The 12,735-nt window shown below is 48.7% G+C and overlaps 1 protein-coding gene across 1 annotated transcript; it reads right to left on the minus strand.

Moving 5' to 3' along the window:
• Positions 1–626: 626 nt before the first annotated feature.
• Positions 627–5,464, minus strand: LOC122917975 (the record flags this gene model as incomplete). The annotated part of the gene is given in 4 exon segments (XM_044266132.1): positions 627–1,177; positions 1,180–1,810; positions 2,513–2,565; positions 5,275–5,464. Coding segments are annotated over 4 exon segments (1,425 nt in total), but the record flags the coding sequence as incomplete, so codon positions are not given.
• Positions 5,465–12,735: the final 7,271 nt, after the last annotated feature.

Raw genomic sequence — 12,735 nt, forward strand, 5'->3', positions numbered from 1 at the left:
GTGCAATGGATTCCCGTTGGGGCCGGTCACTGTGGGTCCATCTGATTTGAAATGAATCTGGGCCTTTAGCTTAGTCAATAGATCTCTCCCCAGGAGTGGATAGGGACAGTCAGGTACGTGAAGGAACGAATGAGAAACCTTACCTGAGGCCAAATGGACTTTTCTTTCCGTGGTCCAACGGTATTGTTTTCCTCTGGTGGCCCCTTGAACCCATGCCGTCCGGTTACTAATGGTCCTGGGGTTTTGGTTAAGACAGAATGTTGTGCCCCGGTATCTACCAAAAAGGTGATTGGTTGCCCCCCGACTGTTAGGGTTATCCTGGGCTCGGGGGGGGGCTCCTGGCCCTGACATCCCTAGTCGTCATCTAGGGCCATTAATCTTGTTTTCTGCCTGTTATTTTCCTTGGGGTTATGGGGTCTTTTTGGGCAGTTTTTGGCCCAATGTCCTCTCTCTTTGCAATAGGCACATTGGTCCCAAGCTACCCGAGGCTTTCTTCTGTCTCCTTCCTTGCCTAGCTCTCCTGTTTCTGATCCTTGATTGCTTTGCACTATGGCGGCCAAGATTTTGCTAAGCTCCTTATTTCGCTTACTCTCTCACTTATCTTCCTTTTCTTCACCCTCTTTCCTTAACCTTTCTTCCTTTTCTTCCTGAGTTTCTCTTTTATTATAAATTTTTTCTGCCTCCTTTAACAAATCTTGTAACGAGAAATCTTGTAAATTCTCCAGTCGCTGTAACTTATGTCTAATGTCTGGCGCTGACTGCCAAATGAATGCCATGGACACATTTCCTCTCTGTTCATGGCTATCAGGATCGAAGGGGGTATATCTACAATAAGCCTCTCTAAGTCTCTCTAAGAAAGCGGTTGGAGATTCTCCGGAGCCCTGAGTAACCTGTCTTACCTGAGCCAAATTGGTAGGGCAGCGCCCTGCATTATGGAGGCCTGCTATGAGTAACTGGCCATAAAGATTTAGGTGGGTCCTACCTTCAGCCGTATTGAAATCCCAGTCAGGACGGGTCAAGGGAAAGGCGGCATCAATCACATTCGGGAGCTGGGTAGGTCTTCCATTGTCTCCCAGAACATTTTTTCTGGCTTCCAGATAAACTTTTTGTCTCTCCTCTGTAGTGAGAAGAGTCTGCAAGAGCTGCTGGCAATCATCCCAAGTGGGTTGATGCGTGATAGAATGGACTCGATCAGAGCGGTCAAAGCTATAGGGTCCTGTGAGAAGGAAGGGTTATGGGACTTCCACTTATATAAGTCTGAGACCGAGAAGGGCCAGTATTGGAATTGGTTGCCTGGGCCCCCTCCTTGGCGTAGGGGAAGGAGCTTGGAAGACCCCTCCTTTGCAGGTTCCTTGCGACCCCTAAGTCTTCCTGCCATTGGGGATGGTAAGGGGTGGCGTTCCTCCGGCATGTTATTCGATTCTTCCTCAGATTCTGAGGAATTTGATGCTTGCGCCGGTGGAGGGGGAAGCTGGTAGGGAGGGGGGTTCTCGGTTAAGAGGTCTATTAAGGGGGAGTCATCAGGAGGAAGGACCCTCTTTGGCTTAAGACGCCGAGAAGAGGTGGAATCATCTATTACAGGGTATAAGTTGGAAGAAATAGGAGGCTTGGGAGGATCGGCAGGGCAAAGGGGAACAGGGGGAGCGGAAGTTGTTGGGAAAGGGATAGAATCCAGAAGGGGTTTGGGCTTTGGATGAGTGAAAGGAGAAACCCAGGGAGGGGGGTCCTCGACGAGATTTTCCCAGACTACTATGTAAGGGACTTGGTCCGGATGGCCTTGAGGTCCCCGACTAAAGATTTGCTCCTTGACCTGTAGGAGAATAGTGATGTTAAAGGTCCCCTCTTTAGGGACGCCTGGGTGGCGCAGTTGGTTGAACGACTGCCTCCGGCTCAGGGCGTGATCCTGGAGTCCTGGGATCGAGTCCCACATCAGGCTCCCAGCTCCATGGGGAGTCTGCTTCGCTCTCTGACCTTCTCCTCGCTCATTCTCTCTCTCACTGTCTCTCTCTCTCTCAAATAAATAAAATAAAATCTTTAAAAAAAAAAAAAAAAAAAAAGGTCCCCTCTTTAGGCCATCCAACATTAAAGGAGGGCCATTCAGAGGTGCAGAGTGTTTGCCATTTTCTTCTTTTGATCTCCATGGACAGATTATTAGCTCGGAATGCACGTCTCTCCAGTGATGTAATGTGAGACTCAAGGGGGTGGCGATGGTTTGCCCCATTTTTATGGACGATGTAGCAGACAAGGGAAAGGGGGACCTTTCAGGTGCTGTCCTGCTCGCGTCCCTTGCGGGAACTTAGGAGCGTCTTAGCTAAGGTCTATCCGTATAAACCCCGGACCAGGCTACTCCATGGAGTAGATGACCGTTATGCCATATGACGCTCCGTGAGACTCAGGGTGCAGCCCACTCAGACTCCGTAGCCAAAGGCGGTGGAGCCACATAAACATTCATACAGTCATGCATTCCTCAGATTCAAACGGATCAGACATTTTTCCCTAAACAGAATGTTACCTTCATAACTGATGCAAAGAACATATAGACACTTAGGATGTCGACAGGACAGTCTGGACACAAGAGACAAAAATAGAAATTGCTGTACGGGTTCGGTTCAGAAACCGAGACTACGGGTTACGGTCAGGAGGAACGCGAGATCCTCTCTGACCGACAGGTGGCCCAAGATAATGGACCTCTTCAGACACCCCGAGGCGTCCCCCGGTGTGTTACAGATCCCCGAGGTGTCCTTCGGGGTGGCAGGGGAGAAGTCGAGTTCGTCAGCTCCTTCTCAATCGTGCCCCTACCTCAGATCAACAACGTTGTTGTACAGTCGTGGCACAAGAACACAAAGACAAGAACATAACATACAGTCAGAGAGACAGAGACACAGATGACAGAGACACAGATACTGGCCAGCTTACCTCCCGGTGGGGACCGGCTAGAGTCTTGGGTGGGACTTCATGAGATCTCGGTGGAACTTCCAAATGAAAGACCCTGGAGCCGCACCCAAGAATCAAACAGCACGCCTCCACTGGATGCAAACTGCAAGAGGTTTATTGGTCACACGGCGCCTGCGGACGCATCAGCCTTTGTGGGCTGAGCGCGCCGGGCTAAGTTGGGGAGCAGATTATATAGGGCAAGGTTGGGGTGGCGGGAAGCGAGTTTACAGAAGCAGATGCTTGGTTACAGGGATCTGATTGGTTAACCTAAATCAAGCATTGTCAGGCACTGTAACGGTTTGTTCTGGCGGGAAGCGGTGGCGGGAAGCGATCCTACAGAGGCAGATATGCATGGTTACAGGAGTCTAATTGATCAATTTGATTCAGGCATGATTGGGCGTTGGGGTCAGGGCGTTCTGGCGGTTCCTTGGGACAGCACTCTGGAAAGTCTCGGTACATTTCGTTTCTCATTTGTCTCTCCTTTTGACAGACCGGGTGACCACAGACAATGTGTTGCCATCAGGCTATGGGGACAATAGGTTGCTAAAACAAACTTACCAAGGAGGAAGGGGGTCTTTCACCTGCTTCCTAGATGAAGCCTGGGGGTCCCATCAGGCAGCAGGTCCACATGGGGACAGACCATCCCCAGGTTAAAGCTGCCACCTACGGCAGATTTCCAAGGCTCCTTCCATCCTGAGGCCTTTCGGGCGGTTGCACTCCAGCCAGAGTTCCCTAGGCCTGGAGAGCCTTTTACAGCCTGAAGTTCACAGACAGGATGTGAAGGTCACTGGCTATGCAAGTCAGGGTAGCCAGCTACCTGAACTGGGCCATGTCGGGAGAGGCTGGGACACCAGAGGAGGCATTTAGGGTGACAAGGAGTAGGCCTGATGAGCAATGACAACCTGCCGGTTCTGGAATACACCCCCTGAAGGCAGGGCTGGAAGTTCTCCAGCTGCCTTGCCACCAGGACAGGGTCCCCTCCTTTGGGAGACTCCTGGGAGTCCCGCTTCCTAGAGAAGCCCTGAATCCAATAGGCAGCAAGTAAGCACGGGGACTGACTGCCACCCATTTGCAGCTTTCTAATTAAAGTGATTTTCAAATGGTGGGTTCCCTCCAGGCCGCATAGGTGGCTGGGGACGGCCAGAGTTTCACAAGCTTGGAGAGTCCGGTGCTCAAGGCTGGCTTACAGGGCACAACTGTGCGTGTGTGCTTCTCCAGGTCAGGGTAGTCAGGTATCTGGAACAGGGTGAGAATCCAGAGAAGGCAGCTCGTGAGTTCAGACTCGGGTTACGTGGCACCTGCCTAGTTACCAGCCGCAAACCACATGAGCACACATGCTCCCACTGCGGGCCAGGCTGGAGTAATCTGGGTCCCCTTGCCAAGGCTGGATACGGCTAGTTAGCTGGCATGTCCTCCGATAAGACCCCTCTGAGAGGCATGATTGCTGTAAACATCTGGGCCCTTAGCCGACAGTAAGGCTAAATGGGGACTGAACTTACTGTTGCAGTGTTTGGAAATGAACTTGAGTTCCAGAGGCCCAGAGGGCCCAGACCAACCAAGGGTGACTTTCAGGGCATGTACTGTGCATGCGTGGACCAGGAAGGTCATGGCAGCCAGGAACCTGAAGGAGGGCAGGATTTGGGACAGGGCAGGTCACAAGAGCATGCTGTTGGGGTCTGGTATCTGCCTAATTCTAAACCCCAGCCTACTCAAATGTGTGTATTCACACTGAAGACAGATGAGGAATCTAGCCTGCCTTGCCAGGGGAGAACCAAGTCAGGCTACTGTAGGGTACCTGCCAATGAAAGATACCCAGGAGCCCTGTCGGTGCAGAAACCTAGGACCCCTGCAGACATTAAGTCCACATGGGAAATCACCATCTCTTATTTTAGCAGCCGCCTCGGTGATTTTCATGAAATGGGTCCCCTCTAGTACTGAGGCTATGTGGACAGTTGTGGGGGGGCCCTAGCTCCGCAGGTCTGGAGGGCCTGGCTTGCCCATGGGCAGCTGACAGGATGCATTCTGCACATGCCTGGGACACACAGGTCAGGCTTGTCAGGGCAAGGGTCTGGGGACACGGGGTCATGAGAGTGGGTTACTGGGAATTCCTGGCATCTCTCTAATGCCAAGCATTAAGCTACACGAAAGTGCATCTTGGCACTGAAGGCCGAGCTGGAGGAATCAGGTGGGATTCCTGGGGTGCCGTCTGGAAAGAAACACCTGGGAGCCTTGATTGTTGGAGCCGCTCAGGATCCCATCCGGTAGCCAGTCCAAAAGGGGATGACAATTGCCAGGTTAGGACAGAGCCTCAGAAAGACTTTTGGCGGGGTGGGCTCTCACCACACTGAATGGCAGCTTGTGGGACACTGACCAAAACTCCATGGGTCTGGAGGGTTCTGGCTAACCAGGGCGAGATGACAGGAGGCTGCTGAGCACATGGAACACTCCACTCAGGGAAGCCAAGGACCAGGACCTGGGCAATGTCAAAGGATCCAGTTCCCAGGAATGGGCTTTTGGAAGTCCACGCCATCTGCCTAATTGCTAATATGACCCTACACAGGTTTGCCTGTCTTCCTTGAAGATAAAACCGTTAACCTGGACTTCCAAGACTGTACCAGGTGGCCTGGCTGGGAAACCTTTACGAAGGACACTTGAGCCTGGGCTATTGGTAAGCCCAGGTTCCCATCGGGTAGCTGGTCCAAATGGGAGCTCTTTCTACCCTGAAGCGAATGCCTTAGAAATATTGGGGGGATTCTGCCCCTCTGTACCCTGCGGTTATATGGGTGGAGGAGGGCCGGTTGGAGCTGCAGAGGCCAGCAGTGGTCTAGCTGCCCAAGATGGGTGGGTGCATGGTGCGCATGCGCAGGCTGTACATGTCAGGTTAGACAGGACCTGTGACAGCAAGAATGTCAGCAGAAGCCTGGTCACGTGACAGGGCTACTCCAGGTACAAGGCATCTGGCTGTTTCCAAGCCCTTAACTGAAACAGACATTCCTATTTCCCATGAAGGCAGATCAGAAGAAAGATGAACTGCCTTGCCAGGGTGGGGTCTGGCAGATGGCCCGATAGCCTCTAGTAGGAGACACCTGTTAGCCTAGATCGCCAGAGAAACCTGGAACCTCATCAGGCAGCCAGCCCAAGTGTGGACTGACTGGTCTGTCTAAAGCAGCCTCCTCAGAAAGATTTTTGGGTAAGGGAACCTCCTACCCAGGAAGCCAGGCAGGTGGTTGGAGACTAGCCTGAGCTCCAGGTGCCTGGAGGGCCCTGGCCGCCTGTGGCTGGATGTTGGGGGGCATACAGCACATGTGTAGGCCGTGCAGGTCAGGGCAGCCGGAGACCTGGAACAGGCCATCGCCTGGAAGATGCTGTTACTGGTATGCGCTTCTGTGGGTCAGAAGCATCGGCCTAAGTCCAAGACCAGATTGTCGTTAATGTGCATATTTCGCCTGAAGTTCTGCTTGGAGGAAACTGGATGCCTTTCCAGGGGAAGCTGGGCAGTCTAGCAGGGTATCCCTCAGTAAGAGACACCTGGTACCATGACTCCTGGAAAACCTGGGTCCTCATCAGTCCACTAGTCAAAGGTGGAATGACTGTTTAAAGTTGATGCCTCAGAAAGACTGTGACAGTAGGTTTCCTCTGCGCTGGAGGCTATGCCAGTGGGTGTAGACTGGTCCCAGCTCCCAAAGGATGGCTGTTAAAGGGCATACTCTGCACACGCGTGCTGCATGGGTCTGAGAAGCCAAAGACCCAGGCAAGGTCTGTAATATCCTGGTTTCAAGAGACTGCTCTCAAAGGTTCGTGGTATGTGCCTCATTTCAAGCCCTAACCTCCACAAATGTGCATGTGGGGTCATATAGTCTGCCCCAAAATGTGCCAATTCAGCATACTATTTTCCATTAGAAGCTATTTAATAAATAGCCAATGCAAGAACAACACCCAGACCCCCATTTGCCTTGAGAAAGCAAGAAATAAATCTCTCCTATGAAAGGTACCCTTTCTGTACAGCAGTTTGAAAGACCTCTATCGCCAGAAAGAGAATTCAGTGCAGAGAAGGCTATTTAAATAAATATGGTTATTTTTACTAATTTACTACCCTAGTGCAGATTCCATTTAGAATTCTTTATTTTTTTCTATTATTTTTATTTTTTTTTTATAAATGTGTAATGTCTTATTAGCCCCAGGGGTACAGGTCTGTGAATTACCAGGTTTACACACTTCACAGCACTCACCATAGCACATACCCTCCCCAATGTCCATAACCCACCACCCTCTCCCTCCCCCCTCCCCCCATAGAATTCGTTTGTTTGTTTTTTTTTTAAGATTTTATTTATTTATTTGACAGAGAAAGATCACAAGTAGGCAGAGAGGCAGGCAGACAGAGAGAGGAGGAAGCAGGCTCCCTGCTGAGCAGAGAGCCCGATGTGGGACTTGATCCCAGGACCCTGAGATCATGACCTGAGCCAAAGGCAGCGGCCTAACCCACTGAGCCACCCAGGCGCCCTAGAATTCGTTATTAATTGAAGCTCTCAAGTATTAGTTCTCTTTTTACTGTCAATTCCTTACAAGTTTATGGTTTCTTTGTCTAAAAAGCATGGAAGCTTCCTGCCCCGATCACTTCCTTGGGTCTCAATTTTAACATTGGGCCTGTCACCGTTAAATTAATAGGTCTCATGTCCATTTACTTCTTAGGCCAGCTAGAAGAATTTTGAATGATAGAGGAAAATTTTTCCTCCCTGACAGCTGGCTTAGTTAGCAGGATAAACTTCTCTGGCTGGACATGACTGCAGCTGAGAGATCCTGGGACAGCTGACAAAAGTCAGCACAAGGAGTTCTTACCACATCAGCCCTGGGGAGAGTCCTCTTTCTCTAAATTTAGATCAGGAGGAGAAAATATCTGTGAACTCGTTTCTTGGGTTTAGCAATTCTGGTAAATTTGGTGGCATACTCTTGGTTGACTGATCCATTTTCTCCCAGCGATGGTCACGGTTTTTCTTTTTCCATTTGTGTCATTTGCCATAAAGAGGAATTGCCATAGAGAAAGGCAGGTGTAGGATTCATCAGCCTGCTGTTTGAGTCAGCTTCACAAAGAACAGAGTTCTTGATTCTCATGAAACTGGCTGGCATCTGCTTAGACAAATTTTGCTGTGGTTCTTGTATGTAAAAACTGGATGAGGTTTTTCATTTCACCTTGTTCTATGTCCTAAGAGCCTGGATAATCTGACCAGTGACCTAATCTCTCTGGTCTCTACCATGTGGAGTGGTTACTTACTTGGATAGACCTTACCAGCTGGTGAAATTGACTAGGGTTTCAAGACACAGAGTTGCAAGCAGTACTATTTGCCATCTGGCTATTTCCGAGCCCTAACACAGAAGAGTTTGTTATAGGAAGCTCCAGCCCCGAAGGGACCTTTATCTTAATCTGTGTTGCTTGTCGATGCTGGAAAAGTCTCATTTCAGTAGCATGTGCCCAGTGCCACAAGTTAGCAGGTCTGTGATTAGAGGTGTCTCAAGTTTTCCTGGGACCAGAAATACCATGTTTACTACACTACCCTTACTGCCTGTGCAACAAAGGCTTTTGCTTTCTTAAACTATTTTTGAGAGCAAACTTCTGGATCATTGGGCTACATCATCTCTGCCTTCTCTAGGGATGCCTCTTGCGTCTATGATCTAAGCCTAGAAAATTGTCTCCAGATCATTCCATAGAAAGGCTTATCGGCTTGATTGGCTGTTGAGAATAAGCAAGATTCTACTTGTCAATGGCCAGACGATGGATCCTTTAAAATGGCTATATTTTAAAGAAAAAAAAAATATTACAGAGCTCTTTAAATTGTCTTATGAGTATTAACATTTAGACTTAGGGACTCCCTTGATAAGATGACAGAACAGAAATTAGTCTTAATGATGAAGTTCTAGAACCTAGGTGAGGTTCGGTGGGCTGAGGTCCGGAGCCGATGACCAAGAAAGAATTCTAAGACATCTTTGGTGCAAAATGGTGGTTTATTAAAGCGCGGGGACAGGATCCGTGGGCAGGAAGAGCTGCTGTCCCGGGTTGTGAGGGCAGGCGTGTTATATACCTTGCGGTTGGGGGAAGGTGAGGGGAAGGGATGGGAGGTTTCAACAGAGTTTTCACATGTTAAGGAGGGCCTACAAGGTGCCGGGGGTGGAGGGGGGGGAAGCCTTGCCCTTATGGCCTGATCAATGTCGTTCTTAGGTCAGGCACTAACATCAAGATAGTTGGGAGATTCTTAGTGGGGTATTATGATCCTGCTGTCATTTACATTCCCTTCTACCTCAGTCTCCTCCAGTTTATGGTGGGGAGGGGGACATTAGGGCTTCAGGAAATGAGAGTTATTTGCCTCTGGAAATTTGTGCTATTGATAAGGTAACCTCCCTGTTTAGATCTCTAGGACATCTGTAGAGCAAGGGAGATTCCTGTTCTGCAGGATTGCGATCCCTGCAAGTTAACTATTTATCGTTTTATGGAGGTCAGGGGTGTCTGAGGAATGCTACCCATATGGAGGGGAGCGGGTGAAGAGGGGGTGCAAGGCGCCAGCTTTTGCTTTGTCCTCAGCCAGCCTCCTGCTCACTCATCATTAAGACCAAATCTAATGTCTATATCCAACTTAAATCCCCCTCTTCACAATCTGGCGCATCTCCCTGTTTTAACATTCTTTTCCCTATATGATTTACAGAGAGCACACTGGCCTAATCTCTAGGTTCAAAGTGCACAGATTACTCATGTACGTGCTGAGAGCTAGGAGATGAATTTCATACAAGCTCCTGAGACTGGTAGTTAAGTAGGGCTGTGCTCCTACTCTCCAGGGCTCTGCCAGCTTCTGGCTTTCCTATGCAGTGTCCTTTGCAGGTGGATCCTAGACCCCTACCAAAATGAAATTCATGTCCCCTGAACAGCAGCAGATCTCTTAAATTATAAAGGCCTTTACCTTCACTTTCAGAAGATCCTACCAAATCAGAGAGGGATTAGAAAAGTTAGTGGCCATTCACAACATTCTGCACACAGATAAAACAGGTGACTATTATGCCCCAATAATGGGTCCGTGATTAAAGGAACGAGACTGATGCAAAGCGAAGGTCAAGCAAAGCTTTACTTCGCACCAAGCATAAAGAATCTAACCAAACGTTCAGGCCTGTACCTCTTACAAGAGAGGGTGACCCTTCTCTGTTTCACGGTCTAGCTTTTAAGGGCAAAGGCCATGTGGTCGGGCCTGGCCACGCACAGGTGGCCAATGAGATTGTAACACACACAGGAAACTCCACAGTAATGCTAGGTGACCAATTGAGTTACAAATTACCCTAGTAGACATTTGAACCAGCCTATTACACCTTGATTGGGATGGGTGCCCAAAAGGCTCCCAAAGGGCAGGGCCCATACTCCTTGGTAACCAGGGAGATAGCATGCATCCCCCCCACTGATCGGATGTCTCCACCTGGCCTGACCCACCTTTGTATCTGGGCTTTGTTACCTGAAGCCCTCCTACAAAAGATCAGCAGAAGGAATGTTTAGGGACTAATAGAAGCCAATGTTGAATCATGTACTCAGAAACAAGCATTTTGTTAAAATGCTTTATACAGATTTCCTATTTTAGTTAAAAATCTTTCTGATATAAAGTGGAACATTTGAAAATGTAGTCAGTCCTTAACACTTAGGCTATAATCCAGTTCTTTGGGGGGAGTTAAAAATAACTTTATCGTTCAAATATCTACAAAACCAGAAATGCAAGTCTAGAAACAAGTCAGAGTCCACCTATCTTTACCAACCTCCAAAGCTTGCCTATTTCTGTCAAAATGGTGAAGTTTTAGAAAATAAGTGAGGTTCGGTGGGGTGAGGTCTGGAGCCGACGACCAAGAAAGAATTCTTGAGACCTCTTTGGTGCAAAATGGTGGTTTTTAATTTTTTTAAATTTTTTAAAGATTTTATTTATTTATTTGACACAGAGAGATCACAAGTAGGCAGAGAGAAAGGGGAAAGCAGGCTCCCCGCCGAGCAGGGATCCCAATGCGGGGCTCCATCCCAGGACCCTGAGACCATGATCTGAGCCAAAGGCAGAGGCTTTAACCACTGACCCATTCAGGTGCCCCCAAAATGATGGTTTTTTAAAGTCCGGGAACAGGACCAGTGATCCCGAGGAATGGCTGATTATATACTCAGGAGCTGGGGAGGTGAGGGCAGAGGGGATGTTCAGAAGGGCTGACATATGGTAAAGAAGACTTTCAGGATATTGGAGGCCTGGTTATTGTCAAGCCAAGCTGTGTTTTGTTTGTTTTCTCTAATGAGGTACCAATTGGGAGCTTCCTGGTGGGATGTCACATTTCTCCCATCACACATCCTTGTCAGTGAGTTTTAGGTTTAGAAGAAATTCAGCTTGATTTACATTTCCTTTCACCTCGGCCTCCTTCAGTTTCATGGAGGGGAGGGCAATGTTAGGGCTTCCAGAACTGCCTTGTGGGTCTTTGAAAGTTAGGCTCTTGGAAAGAAAGCCTCTTCCTTGTAAATCACTGGGACATTTGTAAACAGAGGGAGGGAGACTCAGCTCTTGCAGGACTGTGGTCTCTGGAAGCTGTTTGTTTTTCCTTGAGGGCAGCCAGCAGTTCCTGAGGAATGTCACACATGTCACAAGGTTGTTGGGGGGGAGGGTGTAGGGTGCCTGCTTCTGCTTTGTCCTTAGCTAGCCTTTTGCTCCCTCATCAAAAATGTTTGTAGGGGGGCGCCTGGGTGGCTCGGTGGGTTAAGCCGCTGCCTTCGGCTCAGGTCATGATCTCAGGGTCCTGGGATCGAGTCCCGCATCGGGCTCTCTGCTCAGCAGGGAGCCTGCTTCCCTCTCTCTCTCTCTGCCTGTCTCTCCATCTACTTGTGATTTCTCTCTGTCAAATAAATAAATAAAATCTTTAAAAAAAAATGTTTGTAGATAAAGACCAGGATATTGAAACAAAATTGCCCTATATTTCAAAAAGATATATTATATATTACCCTGGAACTCCTGGGGGGGGAAAAATTGCATTTCTTCTCTGTTCCTTAAAGTTACAAATCTTACATCTTTCAAATGTAAACACAGGCCACCATCATGTGAGACTGAAGGAGGAAAAAAGGACAGAGGCCTTTTTAAAATACAGACACCTAACCACTCCGTGGGCCCAAACCCAACCACAGCTTAAGATCATCACTTCCAGGGACAAATACAAACCTTAAAAGTCCTCTCCATATGTGTATGTATGTCCACTAAATATATGATATATTTCTACCTTCCGTTTGTAAACCAACTATTGAATTGGCTTAAATTTAAGCACATAAAATTCTCAGAAATAAAACACTGATGAAGTTCTAGAACCTAGGTGAGGTTCGGTGGGCTGAGGTCTGGAGCCGATGACCAAGAAAGAATTCTTGAGACGTCTCTGGTGCAAAGCACAGGGACAGGACCCGTGAGCAGGCAGAGCTGCTGCTGCCCCGGGTTGTGAGGGCAGGCGTGTTATATACCTTACGGTTGGGGGGAGGTGGTGAAGGGATGGGAGGTTTCAACAGAGTTTTCACATGTTAAGGAGGGCCTATAAGGTGCCGGTGGGGAGGCCTTGCCCTTATGGCTTGAGCAATGTTTTTTAGGTCAGGCATTAACATCAAGATAGTTGGGAGATTCTTAGTGGGGTATTATGACCCTGCTGTCATTCACATTCCCTTCTACCTCAGCCTCCTCCGGTTTATGGTGGGGAGGGGGACATTAGGGCTTCAGGAAATGAGAGTTATTTGCCTCTGGAAATTTGTGCTATTGATAAGGTAACCTCCCTGTT

Source organism: Neovison vison, chromosome 10, assembly GCF_020171115.1.
Source record: "Neovison vison isolate M4711 chromosome 10, ASM_NN_V1, whole genome shotgun sequence".
NCBI classification, from domain to species: Eukaryota; Metazoa; Chordata; class Mammalia; order Carnivora; family Mustelidae; genus Neogale; species Neogale vison.